Source organism: Camelus bactrianus, chromosome 27 (assembly GCF_048773025.1).
Source record: "Camelus bactrianus isolate YW-2024 breed Bactrian camel chromosome 27, ASM4877302v1, whole genome shotgun sequence".
NCBI lineage: Eukaryota > Metazoa > Chordata > Mammalia > Artiodactyla > Camelidae > Camelus > Camelus bactrianus.
This window is the reverse complement of record NC_133565.1, coordinates 21,760,645-21,778,735: the sequence shown is the minus strand read 5'-3', so window position 1 is coordinate 21,778,735 and position 18,091 is coordinate 21,760,645. Positions and strand designations below refer to the sequence as shown.

The 18,091-nt window shown below is 48.0% G+C and overlaps 1 protein-coding gene across 2 annotated transcripts in view; it reads left to right on the top strand.

Moving 5' to 3' along the window:
• Positions 1–18,091, top strand: part of SLCO3A1 (solute carrier organic anion transporter family member 3A1) — a 266,744-nt gene that overhangs the window by 231,401 nt on the left and 17,252 nt on the right. For both annotated transcript variants that reach the window (XM_074354193.1, XM_074354192.1), the window contains exons 8-9: positions 10,151–10,326; positions 14,843–14,907. In XM_074354193.1, the coding sequence (XP_074210294.1) occupies positions 10,151–10,326; positions 14,843–14,907 (241 nt within the window). The remainder of the gene's footprint in view (positions 1–10,150; positions 10,327–14,842; positions 14,908–18,091) is intronic.

Here is an 18,091-nt window from a genome sequence, read left to right as displayed (position 1 = left end):
AAGCTATTCTTTTTCACAACAATTTCATTAACAGTTTAATATCCAGAGAGTTATATTATAAGTCATTTTTGGTTACTGTGCTGTTAGAATTACTGACTGAGAATAGGCTAGTATCCCAAGCCAAAAGCTGTCTCTATTCCAGAGCATTCTCTGACCAAAAAATAGTCTTAAAAAAATGCATGTCCCTTGATCTTGCATGGACAAGAGTCTTATTGCATGAGAGCCTCACTGGGCCTATGTTTGCTTCTGGCTGCTGAAACAGCACACTGTGGAATGCAATTATCATCAGAGGGCAAGCTTCTCTGCTCTCCTCTGGGTGTATTGTTTATTCCCCAGACACCTGTCTTTTCTTCGCATTACTGGAGGCTTCACATTGTCTGCTGGGGTGCAGGAAAGCAGAGGTTACATCCCCTGCAATTACAAGGTAGAGACTGAGAAAGCCCCAGGGCTGGGGTGGGAGTAATATTCCTCCCCATGGAAACAGATCTCTGGATGCCCTGGCTTCCAATAGATGGATGAGGGCTTTGGGGCCATGGAGCCACGCATATCCTGGAAAGGGGTCCTTGTGACAGGCCCTGAAAACAACCACCACCGTAAAACTTGCAACGGCAGTAAACTTTCCTGAGAGCCTCTGTGGGCCGGGTGACAGGGCCTTCCACGTGTCACTCATGGCCCGTGGCAGCTTGGCCCAGAGACAAAGGAATCTCAGGCGATGATCCAAAAATGAGCAAAAAGCAATTTCAGTCTTTTAAGGTAGTTTGAGAAAAGGCCAAAATGTGGATTATATTCCTGGTCTGTTTACTCCCTCCTCGTCTCCCTCTTCCCTTCTTGTCTCCAGGCTTCCCACCTCAGGAAAAAAAAAACCAAAAAAACAAAAAAAACTCTTCCACAAACTGAAAGAAGAGCAGCTGCTTTCAAGGAACCTGGAGCTGAAATCATCTGTTTCCATCTCTCTTCCCTCTTTCCCCTTTTCATATTTATTCCTTCACCGTCCGCTGGAGTCCCCTGCCTTTCCCAGTGGGAACGCAGCCCTTTTCCCACCCACACCCCCAGCCCCACGTGTATTATCTCCCTCACCCTCCCGGCAGCCTTGCTCCCTGTGCCCAAGGGCACAGAGAACGTGGTGGTGCTGGTGTTGGAACGTAGGGTGTGCCCAGTGCCAGTCCCAGTGTCTTCCTCTGACTCTGTGACTCCCTTCTTTACGATCCCTGCCTTTTTCCTAACAGAAAAGCTCTCCAGGCATCCACCCTACAGTCAGGACATTGTGCCTTCACAGTCTGCTCCTGCTGCCTCTCCAGCCTCAGCCTCCCGACTCCGCGCCCACCTCTTGAAGAACCACTTGCTCTGTCAGATTTCTTAGGGTCCACCCAACACACTCAGCTCTCTCTAACCCCCGGACCTTTGTACATGCTGTTTGCTTTATCAGGGCTAATCTTCCCCCAAGCCCTTCCGATGCCTAACACCTCCTTATCCACCTCGGAGACACCTCCTCCCACCTTCTCCCTTCCTCCAGCGCTGCACTGGCACCCCTCCTGCAGGGGCTCCAGCACCTGCTCTCTCCCAGCAAGGCTTTTGCTGCCCACCCCCACCCAGTCGAATAGCCTGGGTCCTCCTGCATCTCCCTCACTGGGCTCCAGCGTCCCGGGATGGGGTTCTGCTGTGGACCCCTGCATTCTCAGTGTTAGCTGTGGCTCTGGATAAAGGTCCCAGGCTTCCTGCACACCTGACTGGTAACCCTGTGCCGACCTCAGGGAGCCACGGGCGGTTATACCACAACTAGCAGGCAGGTAGGTTGGCTGGTGCAGATTTCAGTACTAGACACCTCATCCGTGCTCATCTCTCACACTTGATAGCTTCCATCAAGACCGAAAATTTCCCCCAACTCGATGAGAGGCGAGTAAGTCACGGATGAAACCGTTCTGACTGTTAGCAGATCTGGTTCCCCTCAGCGGTTTCCTGATGTTAGATTTCCCTTCCTGCCTTGGTTTGGGTTTTGTTTCTTGTTTTCTTATCTCATGTCTCCTTGAGTGATAGTGATGGAAATTTCCAGAATGGCATGTAATCTACACTGTCTAATTCCTCTCATTGCATGTGACCAGGAGGGGTGACGGGAAAGATTGCAAGTTAAATTCAGAAGCTTCCTTTGGCATGACTGTTTTGCCCAGATTGTTACGTACCATTCACTCTCAGAATTATTCTGACAGAAAGCATGTTGGTAGCTGCCGACTGACGGCTGCAAGTTGTAGCCCTTTGATGCGCTGTATCATTGACTTAGGAAAAGCTTCTATCAGCCACCAATGGGATGTTGAAAGTCAGTACAAGTCCAGCACAGCAGTTTACAGGGGATCTAATCTATCCCTCCATCCAGGCAACGATACTTACCGAGTTCCTGTTTGAGCAGAGCCCTGAGTAGGTGCTATGATGAGGGAGGGCGGGGGGGATGCTTGCGGGAGGCTCGTTGTTCAGTGTTGTGGTTCTCTGTCCTGGCTGAATGTTTGGGAGCTTTAAAAATACGTCTGAGCTCTGTCTGCAGAGATTTTGATTTCCTTGTTCTGCAGTGGGACCCAGCCATCAGTTTTTTTAAATACGCCCTTCCTCCATCAGTGTTTTTGGTGTGTAACCAAGGTTGAGAACCACTGTGTGGTGTTGACAGTTTGGGCTGCATCATTCTTTGTTGTGGGAACTGTCCTGTGGTCCAGAGAATATTTAACGGCATCACTGGGGCTTTACCCACCATAAACCAGTAGCATCACCCTCCCCTGCCAGACACCACTGGTGAAGTCACCAATGCCTCCAGATATTTCCATAGGTCCCTGGAGGGACAGAATGCCCCCCAATTGGGAACCACTGCTGTAGTCAAAGGAATGAGCGCTTAAAATTTTCTAGAAACAGGGTGGCGTCTGAGCTGACACGGAGCATTCATCCTTCAGTCTCCTTCCCCTTCTCACCACTGCTGGACTCACCCACTGTAGAAACCAAGCTGGAGATGAGACATGCCATAGCAGCGTAGACGTTCCAGCAGAAGAAACACACGGCTCAATTACACACCGTCTCTGCTCTGCAGGTGTATTTACCGAGGCCGAACCAAGGTTTAACAGCCCAGGGTATTTCATAAACAAGTCTAGGCTATCGGCCTTTCTGTGAAAGGTGGGTGGGAATTAACGTGGCGCCTGTACCCCTGTGGGGCAGCAGGTGTCTGGAGCTGAGAAGAGGCTGACACTTTAGACAAGACGTTTGATCTCCCCTTAGCCACAGCCCCCACCACTGCACCCCTTACTAAACCTGGACCATTTTTTTTACCTGTTTCTTAATGATCCCCCAGAGTTAGAATTTACAAATCCTCTAGTAACACCTGGCCCCATTTGCCAGAACAGATTTAAAAGTCTGTCTTCATCCTGGTGATGGCTTGTCAGAAAGGACTTGTGAATATTCTGAAATGAAGCCCATTGGGGCCATTGCCACCCAGGGCACCTCATATGTCTCAGGCCCTGGGCTTGACATGAGAGATGAAGAGATGAATAAGGTGAGGAGATCATGTTTATTGTAAGATGAGATGCGATATATTAATAGAGTTCTGGACAAGGGAACACCCAAGAGCAGCAGCTGATCTGGCCTTACATGTTTACAACATAACGCTAAGTGAAAAGAGCACATTATAGAACAATATCTAGATTATGGTTCCTTTGAGTAAAGAAAAAGAAAAATCTAAATATTCGTATATCTTTGCATGGAAAAAATTGGAAGGGTATACCATCTGTTACCTATGATGTTCATAGAACATTGTCTCTGACTAGGGACTGAAAACTTAATTTTTATATATTTCTTTACCTTTTTCTGTGTTTCTCAATTGTCTAAAATGAACATGCATTCCTTTTCTAATAAGGAAAAAAATTATTAAAAAAAAAAAACTCCAGCATTAAAGGTCAGGTGGTTACAGTCTAATAGAAGGAAACTGGTATGTAGGGAAATTAGTGAACTTGGATCATTATGCCTGCTTGGGTGCAGGGCCGAGTAAGGCTGGAAGGAAAGATCGTGGGCGTTATCTTCTGGAGGAGGAGCAGGGGCAGGGCCGGCCTTCATCCACGGAGAATGCGTGGTATCCGCCTGGTGGATAGGACAGAAGGACGTCCCAGGATGCAGTGTGTGTGTGAGCATGGAGACGGCGGGGAGGCCGGAACCTTGGGACAGGGGCAAGGATTTGGTCTAGAGGAGGGAGAGAGAAAGCTAGACAGAGGGGCCTGGTGTGCATGCTGAGCTGCAGCCGCATCCTTCCCCTCCGTGCCCTGCCCACGCTTCCCACCCGAGATGGAGCAAAGAGCGAGCGAGCCCCACGCTCCTGGAGAACAGCCCTTTCCTCCCCCTCCACAGGAGGTAATTAAGGCTTGGGATGCGTGTGGTTCAGGTTATGGGGGTGAAAGGCGGATGGAGGTCTTGTTTTGAGTGCAGTTTTCCTCCCTAGCCATTATCCTTCAGCCGGCGACCCTGCAAGGGAACGAGAGCACGTTTCTTCCTTCTGTGTTTCAATATCCTCTTTGCCTTGAGGTGCGCGGGTTGCGCGTGGTGCTCTTTATGACAAGCTCTGAGGTCTTCGCCTGGAAATAGCAGTTTGGGTTGGGCCAGTGAGGTGAAGAGATTCTAACCCACAAAGAGACAGTAACAGATGACAGCAGAATGTCTGGAGAACTTCACTGAGTCATGAAAGGCCCCATAAATGTCCAGAACACAGAGGAGGACGTTGTCATTCAGAGGAAGATGCCCCAGCTGTTGTGGTCCCAGCTCAGTTCTTCGCCCTATGGGTCATCAGACAAAAGGAGGACAGAGCGTTATGTGTGTCAGCACTCCCCCTAGCAAACCCCCTTTCTGAACTACAGGACTAGGGCTGGACATTTAATAGAAACTGTCATTTCTTCCTAGTAACTGAATACATTTCAGAAAGAAAACCAAAAACAGTATTCCAGGATGTTGGCAGAGGCTCTCTACCTTTCAAGTTTTCACAGGCTTGTAATACAGATAACATCATCCGCCCCGCCACACACCTGTCCCCTTAGAAAACTAATTTTTTTTACCTAGAAATTAGTTGTATGTGTGCAATTAATAGGAATTGACTCATCGGTGTTGTATGGGGCGGGGGGGGAGGAACCCAAACAAAAACAACTTTATTTGCCAGATGTTTTTGAAACACTGCAGAGGAGTATTTTGTTCTTGTAATATGAGCTGTCAAAATAGCATGGTTATGATTTCCTTCATCAATAGAAAATGAATCCAAGATTCCAGGGAGTCATTTTTCTCTTTTTCTGGTCTCCAGCTTTATTGTAATTATTTATCCCCATCATTGCATGTGAATAGAAACATTTCTCAATTTAAATGAATGAGTGTAGACCAAGAGTATGATTTTCAATGACTGGGCTCTTCTTTATTCGTTGATTTCTTAATTTTTTTCATGTTTTGTAGTTTTTAATTTTGTAATAGGTGATACATTTGTATGACTCAAAAACCAAAAACTTTGAAAAGGAGGGAGTGGAAATCCTCCTCTCCGCTTCTGTCTCCTGTTCACCCACTTTCCAACCTACTCCTCTGCCCAACGGGTAGTTACTGTTAGTATCTTGTATATCCGACTGGATTCTCATACACAGCTAAGATCTTATTCTGTAACTTTTATTTGTGGGGGTTTTTTTTGTTGTCAGCAATTTATCTTGGTGTTCTTCCTGTATTAGGACGTAAAGAGCGCTCTCATACCATTCTTACAGCTATGTGATCTTCCATTATATGGACCTATTGGAATGATCTAACCAATCCTTGTGGATGGGCGTTCAGATGGCTGCAAAACCTTTAGCTCTTGCAAACAGCGTTGTGACTCAAATTGTCCTTCCCTCATTTTGTGCCTGGGCAAGTCTGTCTGTAGGATGAATTCTTACAGAATTTACAAGCCAGTCCCACTCTGTCCTCCAGGTCACCACTGCTTCCAAACCTTGTCATGCCTGTCCCTCTGGGAGCCCTGTGGTCATCTGATAATCAACAGGGCACACTTATTTCTGGGAAAGCTAGATCCTCCCACCCAACCCGTGGCACCGGGCAGAGAACCCCACTCTCACAGAGGCAGTGGGGACTCCCTTCTTCCCCAGAGCATGGCAAGCTGGGAAGACACTCCTTTGCGATGGGGATGGAAAATTGGACATTTATCAGGTCTGGAGTGGTAAACTGATCTCTTGGAGCCTGGTGTACTTTCTTAATAGTTAAATATATTGGGGACTGCCCAGGACAGCCCTGGGGCAGTCCCACTTCATTCAAGTCGTGACAGCCTACAGGCAGGTGCCACGGTCCATCTTTATTTTGGACCGGCCCCAGGAGACCATTGTACACAGACAGGGTGAGAATTAGCCTCTGTCATCTCCTTAATTAAAGTGGGTCGTTCCTTCATACCCAGGTTATCTCTGTATTTTCAAACTTACTACTGCTCGGAGCTTTTGCAGGTCTAGGGGTCCCCACTTAGATACTCAGTTAATATCAGCTGAAGGGTTCTCTCGCTACTTCCTTCTCATTTGGGATCATAGTGTGAAACTCCATTGGCAGAAAGTCCCCTCTTCCAGTTACACACCCTGGGATGATTATTCCCGCCCCTCTGGGACGTCAGGGTGGAAGTCTCTTCCCTAACAACCGCCTTATGTGCCCAGAGCCCTCAGCAGCTCCTCTAGCACAGTGGCCGTGTGAAATGAGACAGAAATAAGATGCTTTTATCTCAGTGATTACACAGCCCATCTAGTAAATGAACATGTCCAGAAAGGCAGCGTCCTGTGAACCGAGTGAGTAGACGCTGGGGCTGAGCCACCATGGAGGCAAAGGGGAAACGTGAGAGCACAGAGCCAGAGGGAGGGACAGGACACAAACGGGCCCAGGGCAGCCCAGGCCGACTGGACAGGAATGAGGCACTAGTGGGGTTACTGACACCCACGACCAGCCGGCGACCAGTGATGATTTTGGCTTGCTGGTGCTGGGGAGAGAAGCTGGAGTTGGATGGGTCCCTCCCAAAGGCTCTAGGCAACACTGTACTTCTTTATTCAGATTTAATATATTTGAGTGGAGCCATCACATTCCTAAGGGGATATGTGAGTCAGAACTCAGTTCCTGGGGTACTTGGCTGAACAAGACCATAGCCATCCACAAGGTGCCTATTCCCTATATATACCTGATCATGCTTTGAGTCCATGTGGTTCTAAGGACCCCAGTCCCAAATCTCTTTTAGGGATCAAAACTACGGTGGTCTCTGTCCTTATTAGTCTTATGGTCATGAGGAAGATGATTTTGACATCTGAGAGGAGGTAGGACAAGAATTACCACCTGGTATCTAGAGAGTTAACAGGGTGTCATTTCTAAGGCAAGAGATGTAGAGGGAAGGGAGATTGGGGCCAGAGGTATATGTATCTGTCAGGGTTTGGTCAAAACAGTACCTGCAAGTCTTTTGGAAATAAAGGGTTTAGTATAGGAATTAGAGCTTACATAAATGTGGAGGAGTTGGGGAATTAAGATCTGGAAGAAGTGAGATGAAGGATTGGAGAACAGTCACTCACCCCATCCATGAAGCACCAGCTCAGGTGGGAAAGTCGAGGCTTGTGGGAAATTCCCAAAATCTGTGCTCAGGCAGCCGCTCAGTGCAATGAAGGGGACTCTCCGGGAAGGATCTGGGGAAGCAGGTCAACAAGCCTGCGTCCAAGTCAGCAGAGGTGGGCACGGAGCCTCTGCTGGCAGCAGGGCAGTCAGGAAAGAAGACAGGTGCACATAGGGATGCTGGGACCAGTGAGCACCTTCTGGGCACCTCTGTGTCTGACCATCTGAGAGTAGCGACCTCTGCTTCAGTTCTACCTTCCAAACCTTGCCCACATTCCCCTCCTCATCTATACAAGGAAAGGAATGCTAAGGAGATAGTTACCCGCCGTGGCTGGAAAAGTAGTGCGAATGCAGAATCCCGCACAAGGTTTTCATCCCTGAAGTCGAGGTCGGTTGTCTCAACGTGCTCGGAGTGTTAGGAAGGGGCATCCCAAGTGGGTCTTGGAGGGATGTGGGCTAGAGATTAAATTTAGGAGGGTCATCAGAAAGCACACAGAGGCAAAACAACCTAGGGAAGAGTGTGGGATGAGAAGGGAAGAAAGTCCTGACCAGAGCCCCAAGGAACTCCAGAATTTTAAGGTAGGAGGTGGGGAAGGTGCAGACGGAGCAACCAGAGATGGAAGAAGGAAACCAGAGAGCAAGCGAGGGAACGAGCAGTGGGAGCCAAGGAGGGGGTCACAGGCACTTGCTCTGGGCGCACCAGGAAGAGAGAAGTGGGTGGTGGCGTTGGGCCGTGCAGGCCACTGGCAAGCTTAGCTCGTCTGATCCTTGCATGTGGGGGACCCAAGCCAGCTGGAGTAAGTTGAGAGAATGATAGAAGGGGACCGCGGAGTGAAGATGGTGAACAGCTAGAAGTTTGGCTGTGAAGTCGGCGTCGGGGGAGGAGCAGTTTCCTCTCTCCAGGGGGAGAAGCGGCATTTTCAGTTCAAGCTGGGGAGAAGCCCTGCTCCTTAATAAAAGCAGAGGAAGATCTGTTCACTTAGGCATTCTAAAACCATCTGCTGAGTTTCCTCTACTGTGTCTCGGCGCTGTGCTATGAGACAGCGCTCTGTAAATCACACATAAGACACGTTCTTATCCCGGAGCACAAGGTCTCCTCCAGGAGGACCAGAAGGGGCTCTGCCCGAGGGGTGTGGAGTGTGCCCTCATGGAGGGGGAGTGCGGCTCTGCCAGGGGAGGCCGCCAGATGGAGGAGATGTTAGCACTGGACTTTGAAGAGGAGCTAAATGTCTCCAGGCAGAGGTATATGGAAAGGGACAAAGGGGCAGGACCTTAGCACCTTTCAGGGAATGACTGGGTGTTGTACTGGGGCCATTTACACAAAGGCACATGCTCTGGGCAGGTGGCTTAGGAAGAAGGGTCCAACCCCACGGAGTATCTCCCCCCAACTTCCCACGGATAAAAGCACCTGCGCAGGACACAGCCACACAGGACTGAGGGAGTACAGGAAGGCTTGGGACACGCATGAAAGCATCCCACGTAGCTTTATGGGCTGAGAAAACCCCCATTTGTACGTCCTGTGGAGAAAGAAAAAGAAAAGGAGAAGGAGGGGAGGAACAGAGCCCGGGGAGAGGGACTGAGGAGGAGCGATGTAGAAGCCAAAGGGGATTTGTTTGACCCTCAGGGGGATTTACCTCGGTGTGTGCTCTGAAAGCCAAGCAGTCCTGGAAAGAAAAGTGATGAATCATTTATGATTGTTTTCATTTTGTATTCATTAAAGGCTTCGGCACGATTATTATCGAACCTTAATTGGCTTGGCCACTGGCTCGGCACTTCCTCTCCCAGCCCCTGCTCCTCCCTTTGCCATCAGAAATTCCTGGAGCGTGAGCCAGGACCATGCCGGGGAGCAGGGGCGGCTGGGCGAGAATCCACCCGAAGATCAGATGGAATTCAGCTGCTTTTCTTTCTCCTCTCTGATCATATATTAATAAATGCGTCTCGCTGGACTTCAGCTCACCCCCCCTGATATGCTGTAAGCTCCCTGGCATCTCTGCGCCCTCTTCGCTTTCTCAGCCACTCCAGAACTTTCCCATTAGCTACCCCGTCTCACCGCCCCACGAGCGCAGCAGCTTCACGCATGACAGTGCACGTCCTTTGTTCCCAGTGCCACGCTGGGCACTGAACCAGACGCGGTATGCAGGTTACCTGATTTACTTCTTTTAATACACTTCAGTGTAATTATAACCGCATAAAAGAGAGGACAAATTGGCAAGTGATTACAGTGTTAATTTGGCAATGTTTTATCACATTGTGGAAGCACAATTTCCTCTCTAATTGTATTGGTGGGGACACATTTGTGCTGCCTATTGAGGGATTCTTGAGCATAGAAATGAGATACACAGGAGACTGGAAACTCAGCCGTCCTACCCATAAATATTCCTTTATTTGCATGTGTTTTGCAGCCTCCTTTAAAAAGCTAACTTGTTTATTCAGGCCTAATAAATGAAGCACTACAGGGTGCATAATAAGGCTGTGACAGCTGATGGATGGCTTTGGATTTGCAAACTGGAGATACCCCCAGTTAAAAGGGCGAACGCTTCCCTTCCAGAATCTCACCGGCTGTGCGTGCCTTGCGACCGTCCCACCTGAGAATGCGACCGTGGTTCCTGGAAAATGCCCCAGTCCCGGGTGCCAAGAGGCCTTCCTCACCTTCCTGTGTGTGATGTGCGTCTGCAGCATGATCGGGGCAATGGCGCAGACCCCCTCGGTCATCATTCTTATCAGGTAAGCTTAGCCCCAGGGAGCTGAGAGCCAGCCTCACTCTCTCCCTCTGCCCCACCTGCTGTGTGTCTGCAGTTCTGGAAATCAGAACTCTGGGGACTATGTGAGTCTTAAAAGCAGCTTCCCTCGGCTGGTGGGAATCAGTGACCTCTGACAGGCCCCTCACACCAGAAGTGGAAAGCATGGCCCAAGGGAGAACGCTACACTGCCACGTCCTCCCAAGAACAGACTGCAGGTGATTTTGAAAGGGACTGTCATGTGGTCTTTCATTGATTTTTACAGGGAGCAACATTGTTGGAGTAAAATGAAAATAGCGTTGGACTAGCCAAGTCCCAGTGTCTGGCCCCTGTGGCCACTGATTGGCTGTTTGACCTTGGGCCCCTTGTCCCTCAGACTTGTTTCTGAATCTGGAACTAGAGGTGATGTCACTGGTCCTGCCTGCCTCCTGCAGTGATGTGGGTCCCGCTGAGACTGCGTGTGTACAAACATCGTAAAGATGTGAGGGGTTACTGAGGAGGTGTGATGCAGGGCCCAGTGGCTCACGGAAGGCAAGCAGTGACTGCTTTTGTACAAATGGATGATTGGAGAGAGCCACCCATGATTCTGTGTGTGCCCATCTCTCGGGAGCTGTGGGCAGGTGAGGTGCCTCAAAGGCGAATTACTGAGTAATGTTCTGAGTGACTAACACAGCCGCAAAGTTGTCTGGGTTGGGCCAGGAACCTAGAGGCGGCGTGCTCCAGGCCCCAGCATCCGCGTGAGCCAGAAGGAGTGGCACCAAACACAGACAGATCCATCTCCCTGGGACGCGGTTATCTAAGCAAACCAATTCAGTCCCAGGGGCTAGAGATCAAAGTCGGGGTGAAATGCTTGGATGCAGCTGGTACAAATGTCCATCACCAGGTGCTTGATCCAGACTCTCTCTGCTTCTCACCGTGCCTACCACATCTCCTGATCTTGGTGATGAATTCACGAGGGAAAGGATTTACGTGAAGTACTTTGTTATCTAGAAAGCCATTAGCAAAGCTTTTTTTTTTTTTTTTATTGTTTTTGGTTTGTTTTTGTGGGGGTTTTTGGGGGGGAGTGGTAATTAGGTTTATTTATTTATTCATTTATTTATTTTTTAGTGGGGGTCCTGGGGATTGAACCCAGGACCTTGTACATGCTGAGCACACACTCTACCACCAAGCTATACCCTCCCCTTCTCCAGCAAAGCTTTTTTAATGTGCAGAAGCATTCAGGATACAATAGCAAACTGCCGTTTTATACCTATTAAGTTTGAAAAATAAATGGGAGAAATTCAACACCCAGTGCTTGCAAAGCTGTAGGAAAACTGGTGAAATCACATATTGCTGGTGGCATCAAAAAACGTAGGGCTCCTTGCAGGAAAAGCACTATGGCAAGTGGGAATCAAGAGCCATAAAAATGTTCAGATTTTTTTTTATACAGGAACCCTGCCCCTTGCCACTTATCTTAAGAAAATACTTCTCTACAAGAAGAATAAAGCTCAATGCAGACAGATTTTTTATTACAATGTTAACTGTGATAGCAGAAAAATCTGAATTGGAATAGTGAGTTAAATTATAGTACCACAGCTCAGTGGAATAATGAAAATTCTTAAGAAAGCAAAAAGTGTTTATGAAATGAGCTATTGAATTTAAATTATATATGGAGGGTGATTATATACAATAGGCATACGGACAAAACCCCTCAGATCTCAGGTAGGGGTTTAGGGTAGCTGCATTATGAAAAGTTTATTTTTTGTTCTTAGAAATTCCCATGAAGCTGTATTGTGCTGTTCCCACGTAGAAGGGTCCAAGAAGCAGGGAAAAAATGGCCCTCACAACTGTTAGCAATGACTTGTCCCCCCCGTTTTTTCTCGCCCTGACTACTCTGCAGAAACTTAGCTGAGTAGTTGAGTTGTGACTGGCAGACCCAAACACAGAAAGTCGGTTGAAATCTTAATCATTTCCAAATCTCAGCTTGAGAAACGGCTCATGGAGATTTTCAGGAAATATTTGATTCCTTCTCAGTGGACCAGCAACAGATGGCCTAAATGCCCTCGGCTGGGCCTCGTCCACCCCACAGCTCCATGCTCTACTCCATGGGGCCGGCTGGTACCTGCCCGCTTGCCTTTTGAGGGGCAGGGACCCAGGCTAATACCATATTCCCTCACCACCCACTCCCAGTGCTCCGTCACAGAGGTTCCAAGCAGGTACAGGGGACACAGTCTGAGTCATAGCCCAGGTGGGCCCCAGCCCTTCCCCATCCCAGAGCAGTGCACCCGCTCTCACTGTTACACCAGACAGGTGTGTACCTGCCCGCAGCAGTGCTCAGGACGTCTGCAGGCCCGGATGCCAGCCAGCAGTCACTCGGGTGCCAGCGCTGGGGGGGCTCTTGTTTTAACTTCCTGTGCTTGCATCTCTGCTCACACACCGATGCGGAGATAGAGGCTCAGAGAGTGATTAAGCCCTGCCCTCAAGGTAAGGTAGCTAGGAAGTGGTCCCCTGGCCTCGCCTGGAACTTTCAGCAGCGTTGCCCTGGGTCCTCCGTTTCTCCGTAACTAAATCTGAGGGGGGTTATTCTTCCCGTGGGAACCAGTTTCCCAACAGGATATGAAGGGAGATCTTAGCGCCTTCTTCCCTTTATTCCTAGTGATGCGATAGCTAAAAGGAAATCAAATTTCAGGTGATACGTATTCTGGCTCATCATGCCGTCGTGTTTTCTTGATAAGGGGACATTGCCTTTATCTTTGTGTCTTTCAAGTCAGTAGCTCCACATGAATGTGCAAAATCTGGGACCACGGAGCCAACATTAACCCCAGAGAACTTGGACTCTGTGCCAGGCATATATTCTGCAGAGAACTGACCCTGTGTCTGTCCAGAAGCACTGATCTCACCTTTAATATTGTACAGTAGCTGGCTCAGTCAGCCAGAGAGTGGCGTTCCCATCACTCAGCGAAGGTCTTGACCTGCTGCCCTGGGAGTACTTGCATATACTGCACTCCTTACAATTAAGAAGGAATGTGTTTTTCTCTAAGAATGACACATTTTTAGTTTTCCCTGAAAATCTCAGAAATAGGGCAGACTGTGAAAATCACCTCCGTGTCCTTTTGGTTTGATGGTGTCTTTTGGCCTATAACACCGGGAAGCCAAAGGCGTGCCCGTCTGACACTCAAACCAGGTGGGACGTCATTGGACGGCTGCCACTGGGTGCTTGGAAGGATGACCCCTGGGCCATTTAAGAATGTTATTCTAGCTGCGAAGCCCATAGCCAGGTTATGTATCCTGTGTACCAGGTGTCCCATTGGACTTAGATGTCCCATTGGTAACTTCGTTCTAATGTTTGTTTTCTGCAGAATTGACTATGCATGGGTCTTCCGGGTCTTTCAGCCACGCTGAAATGCTCCTGGTGTTCCCAAAGGCTCGGCCGCACCAGACTCCCTTGAGGCCTAGCCAGGTCCCTCCAGGGGCACGGGAGTGTGCGTAGCCCCTCAGCCCCTCCAGGGCCTCATATGGGGACAGGCCAAGAGGACGCTTCTCTGCCAGTGGTGCTCAGGATGACCCGAAGTGCACGTGGTTGGGCAAATGCCCCTCCCTTCACCTTCCTCCACCAGCACCCAGAGATGGGGCCACCCGGGGCTTCATGGGAGACACCTGCCCACCCATCCACCCACTCACACGTTCGCTCGGCACGTGTCGTGTGCCGCACACCACACTGATGCTGAGCGAGATACAAGCAGTCCTTGGCCTCGAGGAGAGAAGGCAAACATTGAGTAAATACTGGTTTCAAGAGTAAGAGGCCTAACAAAGAAGATGTGTGACCAGCCATGAGGGCTTGTCTGTCCGGAATCCATCATCATTTCCGAACAGAAGGTGTCACATTCTGAGAGTGTTCTAGAAAATGTACCAGAAGGGACTTGTTCTGGGCAAACCCAAGCCAAGGACATTGAGTCCATTCAAAACAAAGAGACATGACTATATGAAGGTACCCTTGCAATTTAGAAGGTACTGAAACTGGATATAGACAAATGGATTTTTGTCATAAATAGTCCACCTGGGGAATCAGCCTGTGCTGGTCTGGTTGATTTCACAAAATGACGTGAGAATGCAGAGGTGTTTATGGTTCCAGCCTGTTCGTGTAGCGTAAGGGGAATTACCTTCCCCACTGACATTTCCCGATACTTGTACCCACCCATTTAAGATGCCTCCCTGTCCCAGCAAAAGCAAAATGCCTTAAATGAAGACTTTATGAACCAAATTTGCATTCCCGCCTTCCAATGACAAGATTAGTTTTAGTTATTAAAAAAACACTTAAGTTCCTAAACTTATCTTGTCACTGCAGTTGCAGTGATTTTCAGACTTAGGCAGGGAAAGTGGGAAAAAAGAAAAAAAGCACAAAACCATTAATAATTTTCTAAAGCAGGACTCAGATGGACAGCAGTGAATGACTCTGGGGTCTGTTAATGAAAGTGGAGCGATAAGAATCTTTTCTTTTTTCCTCTTCATCTCTTTGCACGTAGGACAGTCAGCCCTGAACTCAAGTCTTACGCCCTGGGAGTTCTTTTTCTCCTCCTCCGTTTGTTGGGTACGTATTATCTCTTTATTCCCTCAGTAATGAATTGGATGCTAATGACCAGGTGAGTACCTATCAGTGAAGCTGTACCTTTTCTTGAGTTTGTCTTTTTTCCTATGAAAGTTTAGTTTTTGGTAAACAAGAGAAGCGTTAAGTCTGTTAATTTTGCTCGGGCACTCCCAGGATATCACAAAATTTTCGCTGGTATCAGCTCTGCCTTCATGAATTCTCTGAATTCTCATTGGCAGAAGGAGGAAAAGCCATAGCACCCAAGGGAAAAAAATTTGATGGTGTCGCTTGGCACCCTCATTATGCAACTCATGGACAGCTTGTGAAATGCTTCACTTACAGGGCTGCTGGCTTGGGGGGAGAGGCATCCTCACACCGCTTTGCAAATGGAAACTTGGCACCCTTTTAATTTTTCCAAACAGATTTGGTTTCTTTACTTTGGGTTTCTGAGATGGGGCAAATATGACCTTCAAGGTATCAAGCCTGTATTCCAAGGTTTGGTATGGATAGAAGGAATTAAGTCTAACCCCCCCCCCCCCCAATTTTTAATATGGGAAAACAGGATGGGAATCACCCATGGATCTTCCAGGGTCCTGGGGCTGGTTAGGGAGAAGTTGGAAAGGCCAACCAGGTAATCTGTTTCCCAGCCACGCCCCACCCTTCTCCCTCTAGACCACACCGCTGCTTTATGAACTCTCTTTGTCAAGGCCAAGATCAAGATAGGACAACTTTTTTTTTTCTTTAATAATAGGGCAGCGGGCTTCTTTAATGTCCAATGTGTAAAGTAACCATGTGTGTAAAGTAACCATGGCCTGTATCTTCAAAGTAAAAATAAAATTTCTCATTCCAAATCGTACATAACCATGGATGAGCACAAAGAGTTAAATATAGAAATGTTTATAAAAGTGAAAAATTGGCAACAACACAAGTGTCCATTGGCAGGGCATTAGCTAAACCCATTATGGGCTCTCATCCCAGCAGGATTTATGTTCCCCTTTAAAATTCTGGAAAGAAAAATATTTATAGACTTGGAAAGGGCACATGATATGTGGGAGGGGAAAAAGAGGTGTGTGTGATAAACTCTCTATGCAAATGTTTTTAAAGTTTGTATAAACATGGGAAAATACTGGAAAGCTAGGGATGAAAATGGTACCAGCTATTAACATTGAATAGTGAGGCTATGAATGATATTTCCTAAATGTGTTTTAAAATTTGATATATATAGATATATATGTTACTTCCCTAATGAGATTGCCTACAGTATCACTGATATATGAAAGAAGAAAGCTATTCACCCTTACATCCATTAGTAAGACAAGGTTATCCCTGGGGAATGGCAAATACATGGTAGGCACCCCTCCTCACTTCCCTTCCCTGCCTGTAGCAAGTAATTTCCAGTCAATTGCTAGGATCAGTGTGCCATGCCACATGTGTCGGTACACCTGGGGACCCTGAAACGGCACCTTTGTCTTCTTTCTGGGTCATGGGAAATGGAAATGCTCTGGGTGTAACGAAGCCCGGTTAAAACCAGTTCAGCGGTGATTTCACACTGAAACAGTTAGGCCTTCCTGGAAGCTGTGGTGGCTTTTAGAGCTGTCTAACTGCACACAGTACTAATAACGCTGATGTTTTTCTCTTTTCGTTGGAAGGATAGAAAATGCATCCGTCGTGATGCCCCTACTTCACCCTGATTTGGGTGGGTAGACAGATGAATGTGTACTATCAGGTAGCGAACTTGGGGGGCCCTTATTTCTGAAAATGCTAAAACCATTCCACATGCACATTCACTCAATAAACTAACATTTATTGAGCACCTAACATGTTCAGAGCTCTGTGGACCATACCCAGGTAAGTGAGCCCAGCACTGCTCTTACGGGGTTCCCTCAGGAGCTGACCAGGGAAGGTGGGAGCCCCCCATCTACGGAGTTGCTGTAGAGGTCTCTGTACCTCTAAACAGCTGCTGAAAGACCCTTAAAAAATAGTTCATCTTGAGAATAATTTTGATAGCACACAGTGAAAGAAAACTGGCAAGCTCTTTTCGAAAAGTTAATGAAAATTATAGAGCATGTATAATGTGACACTGTTAATATCATTGTATGTGCTCTAAAGCAGTTTCTCTGTATGTCTGCCCCAGGAATAACCAATTAGGCATTATCTAGAAGAGTATTTTTCAATTTCTGTGACTGTGGTCCACAGCGAGAGATTCACTTTACCATGTAGCCCAATACATATATACATATGCATAAATATAGCTGAAACCAAGATTTTATGAAAAAATATTCACCCTTAATATGTATAATGTGTTCTGATATTTTCTATTCTGTTCTATTTTTTCAAAGTTGGTCATGAGCCACTATATTGATTTTATTGCCCGTATGGGTCACAAATCACAATTCAGAAAACTGCTCTAGAAGGATGTGCCAGTTTCATCCTTTAAGGAAAAGGGGCCCACTAAAGAAGCCTTTGCGTTTGGCCTGATTCCATTTCCTGCAGCACCCAGTAAGATTAACCACCATTACTGTTAACGAAGGGCCAACCGAGAAATCTGATTTCGCGACATCGTCAGCCTTTGTGCTTGGCCTCGCGTGGGTAATGGAGATATGACGAGGACATCACAGTTCAGTGATGAGACCTGAGATGCAGTCAGCGCAGTGCAAGGGGGACATGTGGAAGAGCCTCCTGGCCTGGCCTTGGGGTGGGGGCGGGGGTGGGGGCTTGAAAGAATGTGATGTCTACCTACGATGTGATGGATGAGGGAGAGCTTCACAGCTGAGCAAGGAGGAGAGAGAGTGCTCCAATGGAGGGACTTGGAGGAGTAAAAGCCTGGAAGGGAGCGAGGGCTACAGCATGTCTGGGGGCTAGCTGGAAGCCCACGCGGCTGGGGGGACTAGCAGAAGATGGGGCTGACAAGGCCAGCCATCAGGAACGTGCTCAGGAAGGGCTGCTGCCCCGCTGACACGTTTGACCTTTATCCCAAAGGCAAATGAAGTCACTGATGGACATTTACCAGAGGGCGATAAGATCCAATGTGCATTTTTAGAAAGGGTCACTGTCTGCCAGGTGGAGGCTGTGGGAACTGAATAATAAGTCAACGGTTAACAGAGTAGCTGATGGAGACCTGCGCTAAGATGGATGGGGAGATGTGGGTAGAGGAGGGACTGTCAAGGCTTAGTCTTTGAATGGAAGT